The 17,561-nt window shown below is 43.1% G+C and overlaps 1 protein-coding gene across 1 annotated transcript in view; it reads right to left on the reverse strand.

Annotated features, from left to right (window-relative positions):
* Positions 1 to 12,861, reverse strand: part of LMNB1 (lamin B1) — a 53,479-nt gene extending 40,618 nt beyond the window's left edge. The window contains exon 1 of the mRNA XM_061422918.1: positions 12,034 to 12,861. Within this exon, the coding sequence (XP_061278902.1) occupies positions 12,034 to 12,392 (359 nt within the window). The 5' untranslated portion in view covers positions 12,393 to 12,861. The remainder of the gene's footprint in view (positions 1 to 12,033) is intronic.
* Positions 12,862 to 17,561: the final 4,700 nt, after the last annotated feature.

The raw sequence follows: 17,561 nt of genomic DNA on the forward strand, positions 1-17,561 counted from the left end.
AGAAATAGACTGAAAACAACCAAGGCTATAAGAACAAAGGTAGAGTACCTCTGGGGGAGGGAATCCTGGGTGCAAGATCCTTAACTTTGTTAAAATGGAATTGAAGTCAGAGCATTCTTTTCTTCTGAACTCTACTCTTGATATTCTGACTCTCCTTTACGAGGAAAAGTCACATATAAATCAATACAACCTCCAATTATAATTATACCATTTCTCTATTTACCAGGCTGCTGCTGCTGCTGCTAAGTCGCTTCAGTCATGTCCGACTCTGTGCGACCCCAGAGACGGCAGCCCACCAGGCTTCCCACATACGAGCAAATTGGTGCTCCAGGAGCATTTGCAGCAGAACACCATTCATTAATACTTTATATACCAAAAGCTGACCTAAAGTTAATCTCAACTAAAATAAAATGCATGACTATTAGGAGGAAAAGAGGAAGAAAAATTTGTATTATGAAGAACAGAATGAGAAAACTCAATTCTTCATCTTCCATAGATGGGACTGAATAAAAAACTTCATGTTTGGAGGGGAGGGAGCAAAGCCAAGTATGGTATAAGCTGAAGCCAGCGAGTCACTCAGGAGCCAGCTCATGAAGGGCAGAACATTTAGGTAGAATGACCATTATGTCCAAGTCTGTCTAGGGCAATTTCCATGGGCACCAGTTGTCCCAGCATAATTATCAATAGCTCTCTCTTGCACACACAGAAAGAAGTATCCCTGTTTGGATGCTAAATTATATGTCAATCTATTAGGTGATACTGAGGAGTTTACTCTTTACTCTAGAAACCAGTCCTGGAAGCTACTTAAAAGTGTCTTAGACAAAGGCAGTGAAACAATCACATTTTTTAGTGCAGAATCTTAGAGGGATAAGTGTTCTGGTACCCTATCCAATGTTTGGCTACATAAACATCAAGTAAAAATCTACTTTAAATCGACCTCTAAGAACGTCTTCTTCCTTTCACATCAAGCAGCCTTTGTGACCTACGTGTTTATTCCCATTTCTTCCTTAATAATGGTCAGTGGCCTTTGACTAGCATTAGATGCTTCTCAGTCAGCAATACGCTCCCATGAACGAAAGTCAATGGATACTTTTTAGGCCTTATCAAACCAGCACTGCACTAACATTCCTTTGTAAATCTCCTTGTTCCATGACTCAAGTCTGGGCCTAATTCTCTTGCTATTACTTATTATCTTAGCTGTAGGTTTTCCATCCTCTACCTCATCCTCACATGTAGACGTTTTCCATGTCTGACTTTGTCCTTCTCTCTCTTTACCCCTCAATATCAGGCTCCAAAAACTGTATCTCCAATCAAGTCTCTCCTCAGAGCTCCAGAGAAGTCCTCCAAATTGCTGGCATCTCCACCTAGCAATCTAGCAATAACTAACTGACTAACACCATTAACTTCTCATTAATTCTGAGTAGGACGCTTCACATCTGGTCCTTTCCTGCCAGTCTCTGTTAAGAGCAACTCCATCACACCAAGCGCCCATGCATGGAAGCCATCACCCAAGACTCCAATTTCCCTAACCTCGCACACTCAGTACCTCTTCAATCCACCTCTGCCCTTTCCCACTTCCTACCTCAGTTCAGGAGCCATGACCCCACATGCTCATACTAATATTTCTACCTCTACTCTTTTTTTCCTCCACACAAAAGGCAGACTGTTCATGTCAGTCTTCTGCCTGAAATTCTTGAGGCTCTTCACTACCTAAAGTCAAATCCTCCCTCACCTCGTTTTTATATACATCTATACAGCTCGAGTTTGCCCTTCTAAAGTCTTCCATTTAGAAGTCAATTCTACTTAGATCTCAACATTCAGCTCAGATTTCCCTGCCTCCCCCAATTCTACTTAGATCTCAACATTCAGCTCAGATTTCCCTGCCTCCCCCAATTCTCCTCAGCAGCAGCTTTACAAGCTCCTACTCTGCCCTGGGTGGTTGGCAGCCCCATCCCCCACAGCATGAGGATACTGCTATCACAGCACTGATTACATCGTATTAGCACACGCTTATGTGCTCAGTCGCTAAGTCATGTCCGAATCTTTTGTGACCCCATGGACTATGGCCCACCAAGTTCCTCTGTCCATGGGATTTCTCAGACAAGAATACTAGAGTGGGTTGCAATTTCCTCCTCCAGGGGATCTTCCCAACCCAGGGATCCAACCTGTGTCTCCTACATTGGCAGGCACATTCTTCACAACTGAGCCGCCAGGGAAGCCTGGATATGTATTAGCATATTGCCTTAGTATTTCAAACAGCTGCCTCAGTTACTTCACCAGTTTCCTCATCCTTTGAACAAGGTTATCGTAAGGCTTAAAAGACAGTATTTGTAAAGCATCTAGCACAGTATCTGGCAAACACAAGAAACACAAAATAAATATTAGCTCTTTTCTTCCTGCATCTTGCACATGTATTCTAACCTCTCTAGGTCTCAATTTCTGAACCCACCAAGTGGGCTGGATAAACCTGATGATCCAAGTCTCCTCCTAGCAGTAAAAATGCTGTAATTCTATAAATGCAATAAATGCAAATGCAGTAAAGGGAAAATTTTATTTTAAAAGGACCAAGTAAACATACTAGCTAGGGATAGTCTCACTTTCATTCAGGTCTACAGCAAAGACATCAGCAAAAACCTAAGACTGTGACCCAAATGTGAATCTTTACTCCTTTATGCTTGCAACATGACCATAATAATAAAAATGATCAAGAACTAAAAGAAACCCCCAGAAACTAAAAATAAATTCTCTGAAACAAGAAAAGTACACCCATATACTGTCAGCGGAATCAAAAATTGGCAAAGTTGTAATTACTTTATGCAGTGGTTAACATTTAACCAATAAATTAGTTAACATTTAACCATTTTTAGGTTAACCAGGAGGAAAAAAAATCTTACACTGTCAGCAAGTGAGAAGATAAATCATGGCCCTCTATGACCTCTCAAAAATTAGGTAGATATAGCCACTGCAAACCCTACATCCTTGGTCACAGTAAACTAATCCTACCCTAAAGGCTGTTGATGTATCTTTAAAATGATGATACAGCACATGTACTGACATGTAAATAAGTTCACAAAGCAGTGTAGCATGAAAGAAGGTTACGCATCAATATTTATCATGAACCCATTTTTTTTAATTATATAGATATAAACAGGAAAATTTATTTTCCAGAGTACATATAATTTTTGTGTAGCAAAATATATATACATACATATATATATATATATATATATATAAAAATTCCCCAACAATAACTGCCAAAGCACAAACCATTTTATCAGAAAGATATACTGGGGGAGGTAGAGAGTTAAAAACTCCGATTAGGAAACCCTGGACCCCAGAAATAACTGGCAACTTCAGTTAAAGGGGGTCCTGTCACACAATTGATACTTAGGGCTCATTCTCACTGTGCGTGCAAGAAATACATCTTCAGTGATGATATAAAAGTCTGCTGCTGCTGCTGCTAAGTCGCTTCAGTCGTGTCCGACTCTGTGCGACCCCATAGACGGCAGCCCACCAGGCTCCCCCGTCCCTGGGATTCTCCAGGCAAGAACACTGGAGTGGGTTGCCATTTCCTTCTCCAGTGCTTGAAAGTGAAAAGTTAAAGTGAAGTCGCTCAGTCGTGTCTGACTCCTAGCGACCCCATGGACGGCAGCCCACCAGGCTCCTCCGTCCATGGGATTTTCCAGGCAAGAGTACTGGAGTGGGGTGCCATTGCCTTCTCCGATAAAAGTCTAAAGATACCTAATTCAAAAATACCTGCGGTGACGTCATCTGGACAAATGAAAAGAACAAGCATATGGAGTGTATAGAGGGGAAAAACACGGAGCACGTTTTTATAGAGCTTCATCTTTCATTCCATGTGTTTACTTCCTTGAATCTGGGTACACCAAAAGAATACCTAGTCCATCCTCCTAGTTTAAATAAACAACTCCAAAAGTTATCTTGCTTTACCAAACATCCTTTGAAAGCATGGGAAGGAAGCATCATGATGGTTTCATTACTTAGAACCTGCCGCCTAGACTTTAATACCAATTCTAGGCAGCAATCCTTCCCATTCTTCCCTTGAAAATTAAAGTGATATTTACCATGAAGTCGTATACCTCTCATATTAAGGCTAGGGAGTTACTGGCAACTTGTTTCTACCAGGGCAAAATCAGGACATAAACAGAAGACCAAGTAATACATGAGATCAAGGTTTTTGGAGTTTTTTTTTTTTTCAATTAACTATACTACATACAAAGAAAAGTTCCTAGAGCAGATTAGCATTTACTATTTTAGATTTGAAAACTAGAAAATATGAATATTAAAACAACCTGCAAGATTGTTTAGTCTATGCACCTAAATTTTATTCTGTGACCAAAATATGTATAAAGTCAACAGAATGAATACATACAGTAAGTCCAATATACAGTAAGTTCCTTTTCCCCTGAGGAAAGTAAGAGAAAAATAAATAGCTTATGTGATTTACATTGCATTTCAGTATGCTTCCTAATTTCTTCAAATTGCCAATCCTGCTAAAAACCCACCCATTAATATAAGACAAGTAAATGAAATACTAGAAAAAGGTCTGAGTTTCTTCATTCTTCCTGAGATTCAGAAAACGACTACTTACATCTTATCCCAATTATTCAGATGAGGAAATGAAGGTTCAAAGAACTGAAGTTACCTGTCCCAAATCACAAAAAGTAAGAAGTACTACTATATCTCAGGCTATCATGAGACACATGATTGGCAAGTGTCCCAATCATACTTGTAAGTAGCACATCAGCACCTGTACACAATTTTTAATGAAGACACACAAATCCAAATTTTCCAACAGAAGTTTTCCTTACTAATGTACTGACAAAGCAAAAGTCAGAGGAATGTCATTTTCCTGAAGGAATATACTATGTAGGCTTGATCCCCTCAACCTGAAACCTATCCCACTCAAAATTTGCTTGGGGATGGAAGTAGAAAGCCTACATATTTTCAGATGCATATGCAGCATGAAAAAATACAATCAACATTAAACTTTATTCTGTTTGGAGAAAAGACATTCTTTTCACAAAATTATATTTAAAAAGCACCAACTTTTGAAAAGATATGAAGTTCCACTTTAACAAAACATTTGTCCAGTACCTCAAAGATTAATATGAAAACACGCTGGCTTTGAAGCCTAATATCTATAATATACTAAACTAAGTTTCCTGGGATATCCTTTTAAATTTTTTTTTTAAATGAAGAAATGTAAGTTGACTTGCTCAGCATCTCAAACAATCCTACAGCATCCATTGTATTAGTTACATTCCAGTGAGAAAGCTGGGCGCAGAAGAATTGATGCTTTTGAACTGTGGTGTTGGAAAACTCTTGAGAGTCCCTTGGACTGCAAGGAGATCCAACCAGTCCATCCAAAAGGAAATCAGTCCTTGGTGTTCACTGGAAGGACTGATGTTGAAGCGAAACTCCAATATTTTGGCCACCTGATGTGACAAGCTGACTCATTTGAAAAGACCCTGATGTTGGGAAAGACCGAAGGCAGGAGAAGGGGACGACAGAGGATGAGATGGTTAGATGGCATCACTGACTCAATGGACATGAGTCTGGGTGAACTCCGGGAGTTGGTGATGGACAGGGAGGCCTGGCGTGCTGCTACTCATGGGGTCGCAAAGACTCAGATATGACTGAGCGACTGAACTGAGCTCGCATTTCCACTTTCCTAATTATTCATAATTCTCAAAAAAGAGAAAATCACTATAGAGTCAATTTTGCATCGTTTGAATATCTACTATGAATCAATCAATCAAATTTGTGTTTGATGAATAGAGTACAACTTCTAGAACCTGATAAGCCAAGTGAAGTTACTAAGCAGTCAATTAAAAAACATAAATCATTCCTTTCCTATACATAAGTCCAGAGCTCTAACGCTTATGTTTTCATTAATTCATTTGGTGACAAAATTTGACCTGAATGGATATGAGGCTATTTTTAGACATTTTTCTCCACTTACTGTGACTATTAATATCTTTCCTTGCAGAAATATCTATTTCACAGAGTGCTACCCCAGACCCCACTGGGGGTGTCATATACAGTACATGCCTATTACCTTCTTACATTTGGAATTGCTTTTAATTCCAAACACATGTGGCCATGTGAGTTTTACATGAAAGACTGTGGACTTATACCACTGAAGGAAAAAAAAGTATGTATCCATGTAATTAGTTACTAAACAATCATTCAACATTATTATCTCTTATATTTAGTTTTTCTGCATAATTAGCTAATACTGAAATTCTCAATTAAATCCATTTTTTATTTTTTGTTTAAAGTGTTGATTGATGGTATGCATCATCATTTTTTGCAAGTGTTCCCCAAAAACCTTCCAATGAAACATACTAAATAATTAGGCTTTAAGTTCAGTTCGGTAGCTCAGTCGTGTCCGACTCTTTGCAACTCCAGGGACTGCAGCACGCCAGGCTTCCCTGTCCATCACCAACTCCCGGAGCCTACTCAAACTCATGTCCATCGTGTCAGTGATGCCATCCAACCATCTTATCCTCTTGTCGTTCCCTTCTCCTCCCGCCTTCAATCTTTCCCAGCATCAGGGTCTTTTCCAATGCATCAGTTCTTCACATCAGGTGGCCAATCACTCCTTCCAATGAATATTCAGGACTGATTTCCTTTAAGATGGACTGGTTGGATCTCTTTGTAGTCCAAGGGATTCTTGGAGTGAATCAAAGTAGCTGTATCTGAGATATGAGATCAGTTTCCATGCAAGAGACCACCTGCACAGAAACTGTTGTCAAATTCTTTCTAACAGGACAAGCGTCTCCAAGAATTCTTCTGTCTTTGGACTTCCTTGGCAGTCCAGTGGTCAAGACTCCATGTTTCCACTGCAGGGCACATGGGTTCATCCCTGGTTGGGGACCCACACATGGAGAGGTGAGACTAAAACAAAGAATGCTAAAAATCAAAAAGGAACTAAGTAATTTTTGAATGTATAATTCTCTTGAGAGTTGTTTTCCTAACCTAAATACACCCAAATGATAAGACTAATTACAAAGACTGACTCCAAATAAGTTAGAGAAAATTATTCATAAATAAAAGAGTTCAATGGACCCAGATAATAAAACATTACTTCTTTGTCATCCTACAAATTATACTTCAATTACATTGCTCAAAATTAAATGATTTCCAAGACTTCCATGCATTGATCTCCCCACTATACTCTTGACCAAAAAAGCAGTTAACAACAAATAAACCCACAGGATCAAAGTGAACAGAAAAGGGCTCATTAGCAAACATTTCAACAAATTTCTAGTAGATGAAATGTAGATAAATGTACCTATCACAGATCATACACACAAAGGCTACAAGAGAAAGTGAAGCAGAATTAAAATGATGATTAACCCATGAAACAGCTTTGCACCTCACCCTCTTGGGCACACCTTAACATAAATGCAGGCTTTCCAACAAGTGGGCCAAGAGTACATTCCATTCATATATAAAGAAGTCCTAATTTGCTCTTTCACTCAGAAAAGTACGAAGGAGCTACCTAAACAATCCAACATTCATTTTAAAGCACTACCTAGTCCTTCACTTGAAAATGTAGACTACCAGGGATCAGCAATTGACAAAAATTAGTAGGGCGAAAAAAAAAAACAACCGAAACAAAAGAACAAGTAACCAGGGAAGAAAAACAGATAATCCAATGAGCAGAAGGGAATTTTAAAAAGAAAACTAAATATTACCCTCAGACAGATAAAAGAAAAGAATACATCTTTAAACAGATACAAGTTGAATACAGAGAAATATCTGTATAAAGATTTCTTGGAATTAAAAGTATGACTCTGCCTTTAAAATGTCACTACCGAGCTAGAGAAAAGCAAAGTGATCTCCAGAACAAAAAAATGATTATGAGAAAACAAGATACCCAAGACTTCAACATTCTAACAAGAGAGAACTAAGAAAATAGAACTCAAAAAACATATGGAATAAAGGTCCCAGAGCTAAATAAAGATCAAGCCTTGAAATAGAAAAGATGCATAACAACTACAATGCATAAGAGGATATACATATCTAAGACCTATCACCATGCAATCCCAGAAAACCAGGATAAAAGAAAATCCCAAAGCTTTCAGAGAGGAAAAGAAAATCAAAAGCAATTACCAAAAAAAAAAAAAATACTGTGACTGGCATTAGATAGACAGTAACAACTGGGGGCTAGAAGACAATGGGTCAGTATGATACCTTCCAAGCTGTGAGGAAAAATTCTGAAGTGCAATTTTATACCTAGCCCAACTATCAATCATGCATGAGACAAAAATTAGTTATTTTCAGACGTACAAGACTTGGAAAGTTTAACTCTTGCCATCTTTTCTGAATAAGTAACTTAAAGCTTCTCCCAGCAAAATGCATGAAGGAACCAAGGAACCAAAAATATGTGACACAGGAGGAAACTGGATCTAAATCAGGTATATTAGTCTGTTAGTTGCACACCATGTCTTAGGAGCAGGGAAAGGAAGTAGCCTCGCATAATAAATATTATAACTGCTGCTGCTGCTAAGTCGCTTCAGTCATGTCCGACTCTGTGCGACCCCATAGACAGCAGCCCACCAGGCTCCCCCATCCCTTGGATTCTCCAGGCAAGAACACTGGAGTGGGTTGCCATTTCCTTCTCCAATGCATGAAAGTGAAAAGTGAAAGTGAAGTCGCTCAGTCGTGTCCGACTCTTAGGGACCCCATGGACTGCAGACTACCAGGCTCCTCCATCCATAGGATTTTCCAGGCAAGAGTACTGGAGTGGGGTGCCATTGCCTTCTCCAGATATCATAACTAGGTATCTTCAAAACATCTGAAGATACACTAAAGGAAAATTTCTCTTTAATCAGCAAGAAAGATGGAAGGCTATTTATTTAAGAACAAAAGGATTGAAATATCAAAGTAAAATGTGGCATGTTTTGAGTTGATACTTATTAAAAAAGAAAATATATCTGACTCTGACAAAAAAAATATATGCATAGGCTCTACATATATAAATATACAATAGATATATATCAAGCAATTTTTCTACCAAATCCCAGTAGACATCTAAAATACTGTTTTCAGTTGTCAAGTCCTCAGCGGAGAAGGCAATGGCACCCCACTCCAGTACCCTTGCTTGGAAAATCCTATGGACAGAGGGGCCTGGTGGGCTGCAGTCCATGAGGTCGCTAGGAGTCAGACACGACTGAGCAACTTCACTTTCACTTTTCACTTTCATGCATTGGAGAAAGAAATGGCAACCCACTCCAGTGTTCTTGCCTGGAGAATCCCAGGGACGGGGGAGCCTGGTGGGCTGCCATCTATGGGGTCGCACAGAGTCGGACACAACTAAAGCGACTTAGCAGCAGCAGCAGCAGCAGTATCTGTTTGGCCACCTCATTCGAAGAGTTGACTCATTGGAAAAGACTCTGATGCTGGGAGGGATTGGGGGCAGGAGGAGAAGGGGATGACAGAGGATGAGATGGCTGGATGGCATCACCGACTCGATGGACGTGAGTCTGAGTGAACTCTGAGAGTTGGTGATGGACAGGGAGGCCTGGCGTGCTGCGATTCAATGGGTCGCGAAGAGTTGGACACGACTGAGCGACTGAACTGAACTGAACTGAGTATCTGTTACCCTAGCATTATATCACATACACTGATTTCATTGATTCTACTAATGATACACATATTCTTCACTTTCTCATCTTGCTGAAACCAGCATGCATTTTACAATCCATGCAGAGCCTTCTACCACTACAGTCAGCCAGGTGGCAGTCTTGTTACTACGTAAAAAAAACCTTCCAGGTGGATGCCTTCTGGAAAGACAATAAAAGCACCAAAAATGTTTCAGATTATATGAAACACAATTCTTACTTACTTGCTGAGTATCTCCCCTACATTAACATAAGAGCAGTAACTTTTTTTTTTTTTAATCCCTGTATCCTCCACATAAAACAGTGACTGGCACATAACAGATACTTGATCTGTGTCACAGTTAACATCCCTGAAACCAGGATGGGTACAACAGGATATGTCCTACATATTTGGCCCTGGAATTTCTTTTTTCTTAGTGGTACATATGATACTGGTGAATCACATAAGCAATAGCATCCAAGATAAGAAATTCAGTAACAACAAATTTGGAGGAAGAGGGGGGCAGCAGTGAGATTACTGACCCATTTCAAAAGCTGACTCCAAAGGATAAAAAATCCAGGAAACAGAAATACAAGTTTTTTTTTTTTTTTTTTTTGGCCGAGAGGCAAGCGGGGATAATAGTTACCAGACCATCTCCCACCGAGGATGGAACCCATGTGTGCCCCATGCATTCTGCCATATTCAGCAGGATCTTAACCCCTGGACTGCCCAGGAAGTACCAGCTTATTATTTTTATTTTGTGGAACTAAATATTCAAAGAAATAAAAACAAAAAGAGCTAAATGTGATTTGTCTCCTGAAAAAAGTCAGGAGACATCATTTATCACTATAAGGCAATCTATATAGGATTTTAGTTTTACCAAGTGTACATACTCTTTCTGAACCGTTTTTCAAATATCTAACATAGGGGAAGTTGAAATTCACATATACAAAACCACAGGGACCCAGACAGGGATATTTACATGGATGGAGACAGAAAGACACTCAGGGGAACACAAAGTAAAAGTCAGAACCAGGTATCTCCAGAAATTTCAATTGGCAAGAGGGGATGGAGACCAACGGAATTCTGGTGGCAAACAGTAATACTCTAAAGCGTGACATCAACACTAACTGCCTACTGGTGATAATTATGCCATTATTTTTTGCCTCACAAAGGCAAGGTAGGATCGGCAAAGTTTATCTCTGTGCCCTGGACTGATAATTCACACTCTCTTACGAGAATTAATTACAAGCTTTCCTTCGTTCGATCCCTGGATTGAGAAGATCCCCTGGAGAAAGAAACAGCAACCCACTCCAGTATTCTTGCCCCTGGGAAATCCCATGGACAGAGGAGCCCGACGGGCTACAGTCCACCGGCTCGCAGAAGAGTCCGACACGAGTTAGCGATTAAACAGCAACAACTACAAACTCCCTCACCACAACTCTCCACATTTATACAACACCCCTTTCACCTGCTCTGGCCTGTCAACACGACAGTTGAGGGGACTGTGCTAGGTCTATCTTACATTCGAAAAATCAAGTGACTATTGCTTGGCGATGCAAAAGTTAGGCGAGAGGACTGTTGCCGGGGGGCGAGTAGGTGGTCCGGCGATCGGAGAGCAGTAGCCACACAGACAAGAACCCAGTTTGCGAAGTCCTGTGCAAAGCATCCAAGGACCCGCTTCTGTCTCCACAGAAAGGACACCTTTCCCCAAAGCTAACCAGCTTGAAAAACCCAACTTGCCAGGAGCAGACAGTGGCGCGCGGTTCAGACTCCTCCCCTCCCTCCGTGCGCAAGGCAGGCGCAGAACGAGCGCAAAATGTCACAGGGCCAAGACTAAGCGCGCCAAAGCGGGTCCCACCCCCGGGAGACCGGGACGCCGGAGGCAGGTCCCTCCCCTTCCTCTCTCTCGGCCCGCGCAGAGCTCATTCATTCTCCAAGCGGGCAGCGGGATCTCCCCAGACAGCCATTCCTGCACCGCAAACCCACCAGACGCTTTGTCTCCGGCCTGGCCGGAAACCGGGGCGCGCATTCAAGCGCGCGCCCTGACGCCACCTCCCCGAACCTGGCGCCCGCCGAGTCCCGGGGCGGAAAAGCCTTCTGGATCTTACGGTCCAAATCCCCAAGCCGGGCGCTCGTCGTTGGCGGGCCCACGCACGCACTTCGCCGGGTCCTACTAGGAATCCAAGATCGGGAAATGTGCATCCCCGTCCCACTATGACTACTGCTTGAGGGCTCTGCGCTTTTGCCCAGAATGAAAAACACTAGATTCTTTCTTCTTGGAGACCGAGACCCTGCCCGTTCCGAAGGGCGTGGGCACGCCGGCCCTCGCCTCCCGCCCGAGCTGCACCCCCCGGTCCGTGTGTGAGGTACAGCGGCCGCCAGGAGAGCACTCACTTGAGGAGCAGCTGGTCGTGCTCGGCCTTAAACTTGCCCAGCTCGATCTGCAGCTTCGCGCGCTCGCGGGCCGTGTCGTCGAGCGCGCGTCGCGCGTCGGCCAGCTCGGTCTCGTAGAGCGCCTTGAGGCCGGTAAGCTCGCGGCCGCGCACCTCCTCACGCTCCGTCACCTGCAGCTGCAGCGCGCTGTTCTCCGTCTCCAGACTGCGCACCTTGTCGATGTACACGGCCAGCCGATCGTTGAGCTCGCGCAGCTCTTCCTTTTCTTGGAGTCGCGACAGCCGCGTGGGGCTCAGCGGCGTGGCGGGGCCGCCGGCGCGACTGCCGCTCCGCGGCGGCACGGGGGTCGCTGTCGCCATGGCGATCGGCGGGGAGAGCGGAGCGCGGAGGCCGCGGGCAGCGCCGGGACACGGAGGGGGCTGCAGAAGGCGAAGCGGGAAGGAAGGCACGAACCGGCGACCCGCGCTCGCGGAGAGGCCGCCGTGGGGAGGAAAGACGGAGGACTCGGGGGTGGCGGGAGACGGGTTACAACACAAAGGGCAAAGGGGGAGGACCGCGAATCAATCAAACATAAAACGCCCTTTGTAAAAAAAAAACAATCACAGACACACACGCGCGCATACACACACACACGCTCGGGAAATACGGGACGAGGGTGCCCGAAAGGGCCGAGCAGAGTCCGCGTGCCGCCGCCACCGCCGAGTCTCCCGCCCGCAGCACTTTGTTTCCTCTCAGGCGGCGCAGAGCCGCGGGCGGGGGGAGGAGGGCGGAGGAGCGGGCTGGCTGCGAGCCGCGGGGGGCGGAGGTGGCGGGGGCGGCGGCGCCGCGCTCCCTCCCCAAGATGGCCGGCGCGCTCCGGCATCGCCACGTGACCGCCGCTGGCCAACGAGGAGTGTCCGCAGCTCGGGGGCCGGGCCTGTAAATTCAAAATCGGGCCCTCAGGCAACCGTCGGCTCCGCGCGCCTGGCTGGGCGTGGCTGGGGAAAGGGCCGAGGGCGGCAGGGAGGGGCAACGGGGACTGCTCGCGCCGCGGCCCTGGGCCCAGCGCTGGCCGGGCCTTCCCACCACCCCGCGGGGACCCCCTGGCGGGGCAGGGCCAGCGGATGGCGGGAAGGGGCCTAGAGGTTTCCGGGGCGGGTCCGTGCCACCACCCACACCCGGCAGTTCAGGGAAATTCAAAAGTAAACGTTTCTAATAGCCACACACAGACCTCGCAGAGGCTGGGATGACCGCGGGCGTTGTAACCTTATCCCGCCCCGCGAAGAAGGTTCGGAAAACGGTCTTGAGGCCGGACCGCGGTGGAGTTACGTAATGGGCGCTGACGACTCGCGTGCGGGTTCCAAGTGCAAACCTGTGCTTTTCTCAGTGGAAAACGTATCTGAACACCTTCCCATCAAATTGACACACGTGCGTCTTGAAGACAAGATAAAAACCGAAGAAGTGCTGACAGGCGGTCCCTGTTCCGTTTCATTTCTTAACAACTTAGGGCCTTATAAAATCAAAACCTCACATGTGATATGATTAACACGTTACTAAGTATTTAACTGAGTGAGTCTGAGTGAACTCCGGGAGTTGGTGATGGACAGGGAGGCCTGGCGTGCTGCGATTCATGAGGTCGCAAAGAGTCGGACACGACTGAGCGACTGATCTGATCTGATCTGATCTGAAGTATTTAACACAAGCTGTTCATGCTCACGCTTCAGTAAAATCCAATGCATCGAAATCTAAACTTGTGAAAATATAAGTACTTTTTGCCTTAAAAGGGGAGCCCCTAAACTGTTGACCACAGTTCTAACAGAACGTCCATTAATCCCTTTGAGAGTTTTAAACTTTCATGTTTAACGTTTATTGAAATTTACTATGTCCCCTGTCCTGGGCTTTTCTTGGATTATCGGTCCAGACATTATGTGGTACAGAAACTAGATTCTTTGCATTTGAAAATGTCTCCACTTAATACTTGAATTTCCCTACAATCTCCTGGCAGGCGACTATATAGTATTTGAACCCAGGCGGTTCCGCTATAACCTAGAAGGCCATCTCATAACCCTTTAGAGACGTATCTGTAGAGTAATTACAGGTTGTGCGAAGTCGCTCAATCGTGTCAGACTCTTTGCGACCCCATGGACTGCAGTCCGCCAGGCTCCTCTGTCCGTGGAATTTTCCAGGCAAGAATACTGGAGGACTTTCCCATTTTCTACTCCAGGGGATCTTTCCCACCCAGAGATCAAACTCTTGTCTCCTGCATTAGCAGGCGGATTCTTTACCACTGTGCCTGCCACGTGGGAAGCCCCCCAAATTACTGGTTAGTTACCTTAATAATGGCAGGAATGAAGACTAGAATGTTCTTTAAGTATTAATCAAGTCATATACATAAGAATTAGTCAAGGGCACCAGGCTGAGTATCATCTGTCAATTTCCTGGCACTCTGAGTGACAACACTCTCCTTATTAGTGGTTCTGTTTCCTGCCCTGTTATCTAAAATACTTCCTTACTTAACCTCCTTGATAATTAAAAAAATTGAAAAGGTTCTAGTTTAAAGTTGGTGTTAGGAGTTTATAAATGAGTATTAAAATAATTTTAATAAAAGGATCTTGAAAGTCTAGGTTATTTATAAGAAATGAGGCCTACAGAAGGTGAATACTGGGCCCAAGATGGTAGAATCTGGATTGCAATGTAAATCCATTCTCCTTGGGGCCCTTTCCCACTGATGACTTGACTTTCACTCCATACCTTCCTTTAACACCTCAGCCGTTAAAAAAAAATGGAAATTTTAAAAAATTATTTTCTTCCCATTTTTGAAGTTTCAAGATTGAATGTGATTTCAGGCATGGTCTTTACTGCTCTCAATGCTTTTAAGCTGTCTCTTGAAAATTTGGGAATTCCTCAGTCTCATTGGCTTAGGAAACAGATTATATCCTATTAGCTGAAATAATACATACCCTGGAGTCAGACAGTTAAGGTTTTGCTGTTGATAGCAGTGTTAACTGTATGGAAATTATTCCTTGGTTTCCTCATAGGAAAATGTAGATGATTCCTACCTAGCAGGGGTTTGCAATAATTAAAGTAACATTAAGTAATATGTGTAGTGTTTAGACATAATATGGGATGGCTAAATAGTAATCCTTACTAATAGTTATCCTGTGTCTCCAATCAAAAGCAATGAAAACAATGAAATTTTAGCTTTAGAATTAGTTAATTGTGCAAACATTTGATCAGGCACTTTACCAAATGTACACATTCCTTACTTATTCTCTTGGCTTTTCCCATGCCTACTCCATACTTGGAGTAAGAGTTGTTTCTTCCCTGATCTTTCATACTAAGTGTGTCCAGCCCTCTTCTTTTAAGCATTTCCTGCAATCCCATTACCTCCAACGTTTTTCCCAGTAAATGAGAAGTAAATACTATATGGTGACAAGAACAGCCATGATTTCAAATATTCTGCCTGATTTTTTTCTGTGAACCTTTACTTGTTAGTGCACATGTTCTGACTCAGATCAGTCGCTCAGTCGTGTCTGACTCTTTGCAACCCCATGAATCGCAGCACGCCAGGCCTCCCTGTCCATCACCAACTCCCGGAGTTCACTCAGACTCACGTCCATCGAGTCAGTGACGTCATCCAGCCATCTCATCCTCTGTCGTCCCCTTCTCCTCCTGCCCCCAATCCCTCCCAGCATCAGAGTCTTTTCCAATGAATCAACTCTTCGCATAAGGTGGCCAAAGTACTGGAGTTTCAGCTTTAGCATCATTCCTTCCAAAGAAACCCCAGGGCTGATCTCCTTCAGAATGGACTGGTTGGATCTCCTTGCAGTCCAAGGGACTCTCAAGAGTCTTCTCCAACACCACAGTTTAAAAGCATCAATTCTTCGGCGCTCAGCCTTCTTCACAGTCCAACTCTCACATCCATACATGCCCACTGGAAAAACCATAGCCTTGACTAGACAGACTTTTGTTGGCAAAGTAATGTCTCTGCTTTTCAATATGCTGTCTAGGTTGGTCATAACTTTTCTTCCAAGGAGTAAGCGTCTTTAGTGGTTAGCCATATACATCGCCACCAAACTTCAACTTCTTAGGGCATCCTTTATCTCTGTAAAACCCCTGCCACAGCACACAGCTACCTCACCACATACAGAGAATTAGACCTTTGCCTTCCTTTTTTTGTATGTTATGTGGATCTGGGACAGATAAATATAGGATACCTATCATAGCTGGGCAGAAGGGACCCAGACTAGGATGAGGGTGGGAAGGAAGGGAGAAGAAAAGGAGAGACTGAAAGCTAGCAGTAATCCAATTTTGTCCCAGGAGAGGGTGGTGACAGCTGGCAGATAGCTGAGTATACAGTGTAAACACATGGGGTAGCTAGGGATTCAATACAAAATGAAAGTATTGCTAAGAGGTGTCTCTCTTTTTAACTGATGTATGTTTTCTGAATATTTGGTGAAAAAAATTAATATATGATCTTACATTAAACTAGATTGTTTCTATTTAATATAGAAAAGAAATTGCAAAAAATGTATATAATTGCAAAGTTAATACTCTTCCAGTTATCATAGAAACATAATAAATCATGTTTCAGAAGATTGTTATAGAATGTTACAGAATCTCTTCCAACTCTGATAATAATATTTGTGTTTTTAAAACCACCTAAGGGTTTTGTAGTTGTTGTTTTGTTTCTTTTTTGTGTGTTGTTTGGTGTTTTTTTTGGCCATATCACCTGTGGATCTTAGTTCCCAGAGCAGGATTTGAACTTGTGCCCCTTGCAGTGGGAGTGCAGAGTCTAGCAGGTTTACTAATGGTTACCCTGTATCTCCACAGCCTAAGAGTTTTAGAGGGTATTTATCACCTTCAGTAGAATTGTTCTCTTAGCATAGCCCCTTGAAGTTTATATACTGCTGAAAATTGTCTTCCAAATTGCTTGTTAAAATCTGGACACAGGGCAAAGTAGAAGTGACAGGATTATTTTAACTCTGCTTCCATCCGAGAGCTTGTGATTTAGTCAAAAAGAAAAACCAATTTGCAGTTTTGTATTTTAGTTTTATTTTATGCCAAAATATGTTCATGATACAGCGTTGTTGTTTTTTTAATTATTTTTAAAAGTTATCTTTAAACCATTTGTTAAACTGATACCTGGCTTTTAACAGCTTCTTTTTTTTTTTTTTTTACTCTTACAAAAGTATCCCCCTTCACCCTATATTCTGCATCTTTGCCTTTAAATGGTAAAAATAGCAAAAGACTAGAGTCCAAGTGTAGGATTTACAAGTAATTCAGCTGTTTCTGCTCTGATTGGAACTGACCCCACTCAGTTTTTCATGATCAGTCTTTAGTCCCTTTATCTTGATGTATGGTTTATCCTTCCCAATTATACTTTAATTTACTCATTTAGTTCTTAGTCTATTGAGCTGAGACTTTCCTTGCCTAGACTTTCCCCGCCAGTCTGCCTCTTTCGTTTTGCCTGAGATTTCCCCATAAAACTTAATCTTTCAGGTCAGTCTAGAAAAGTTAGGGCACTGTTTCCAGACCCCACAGCTGAG

This window comes from Bos javanicus, chromosome 7 (assembly GCF_032452875.1).
Source record: "Bos javanicus breed banteng chromosome 7, ARS-OSU_banteng_1.0, whole genome shotgun sequence".
NCBI classification, from domain to species: Eukaryota; Metazoa; Chordata; class Mammalia; order Artiodactyla; family Bovidae; genus Bos; species Bos javanicus.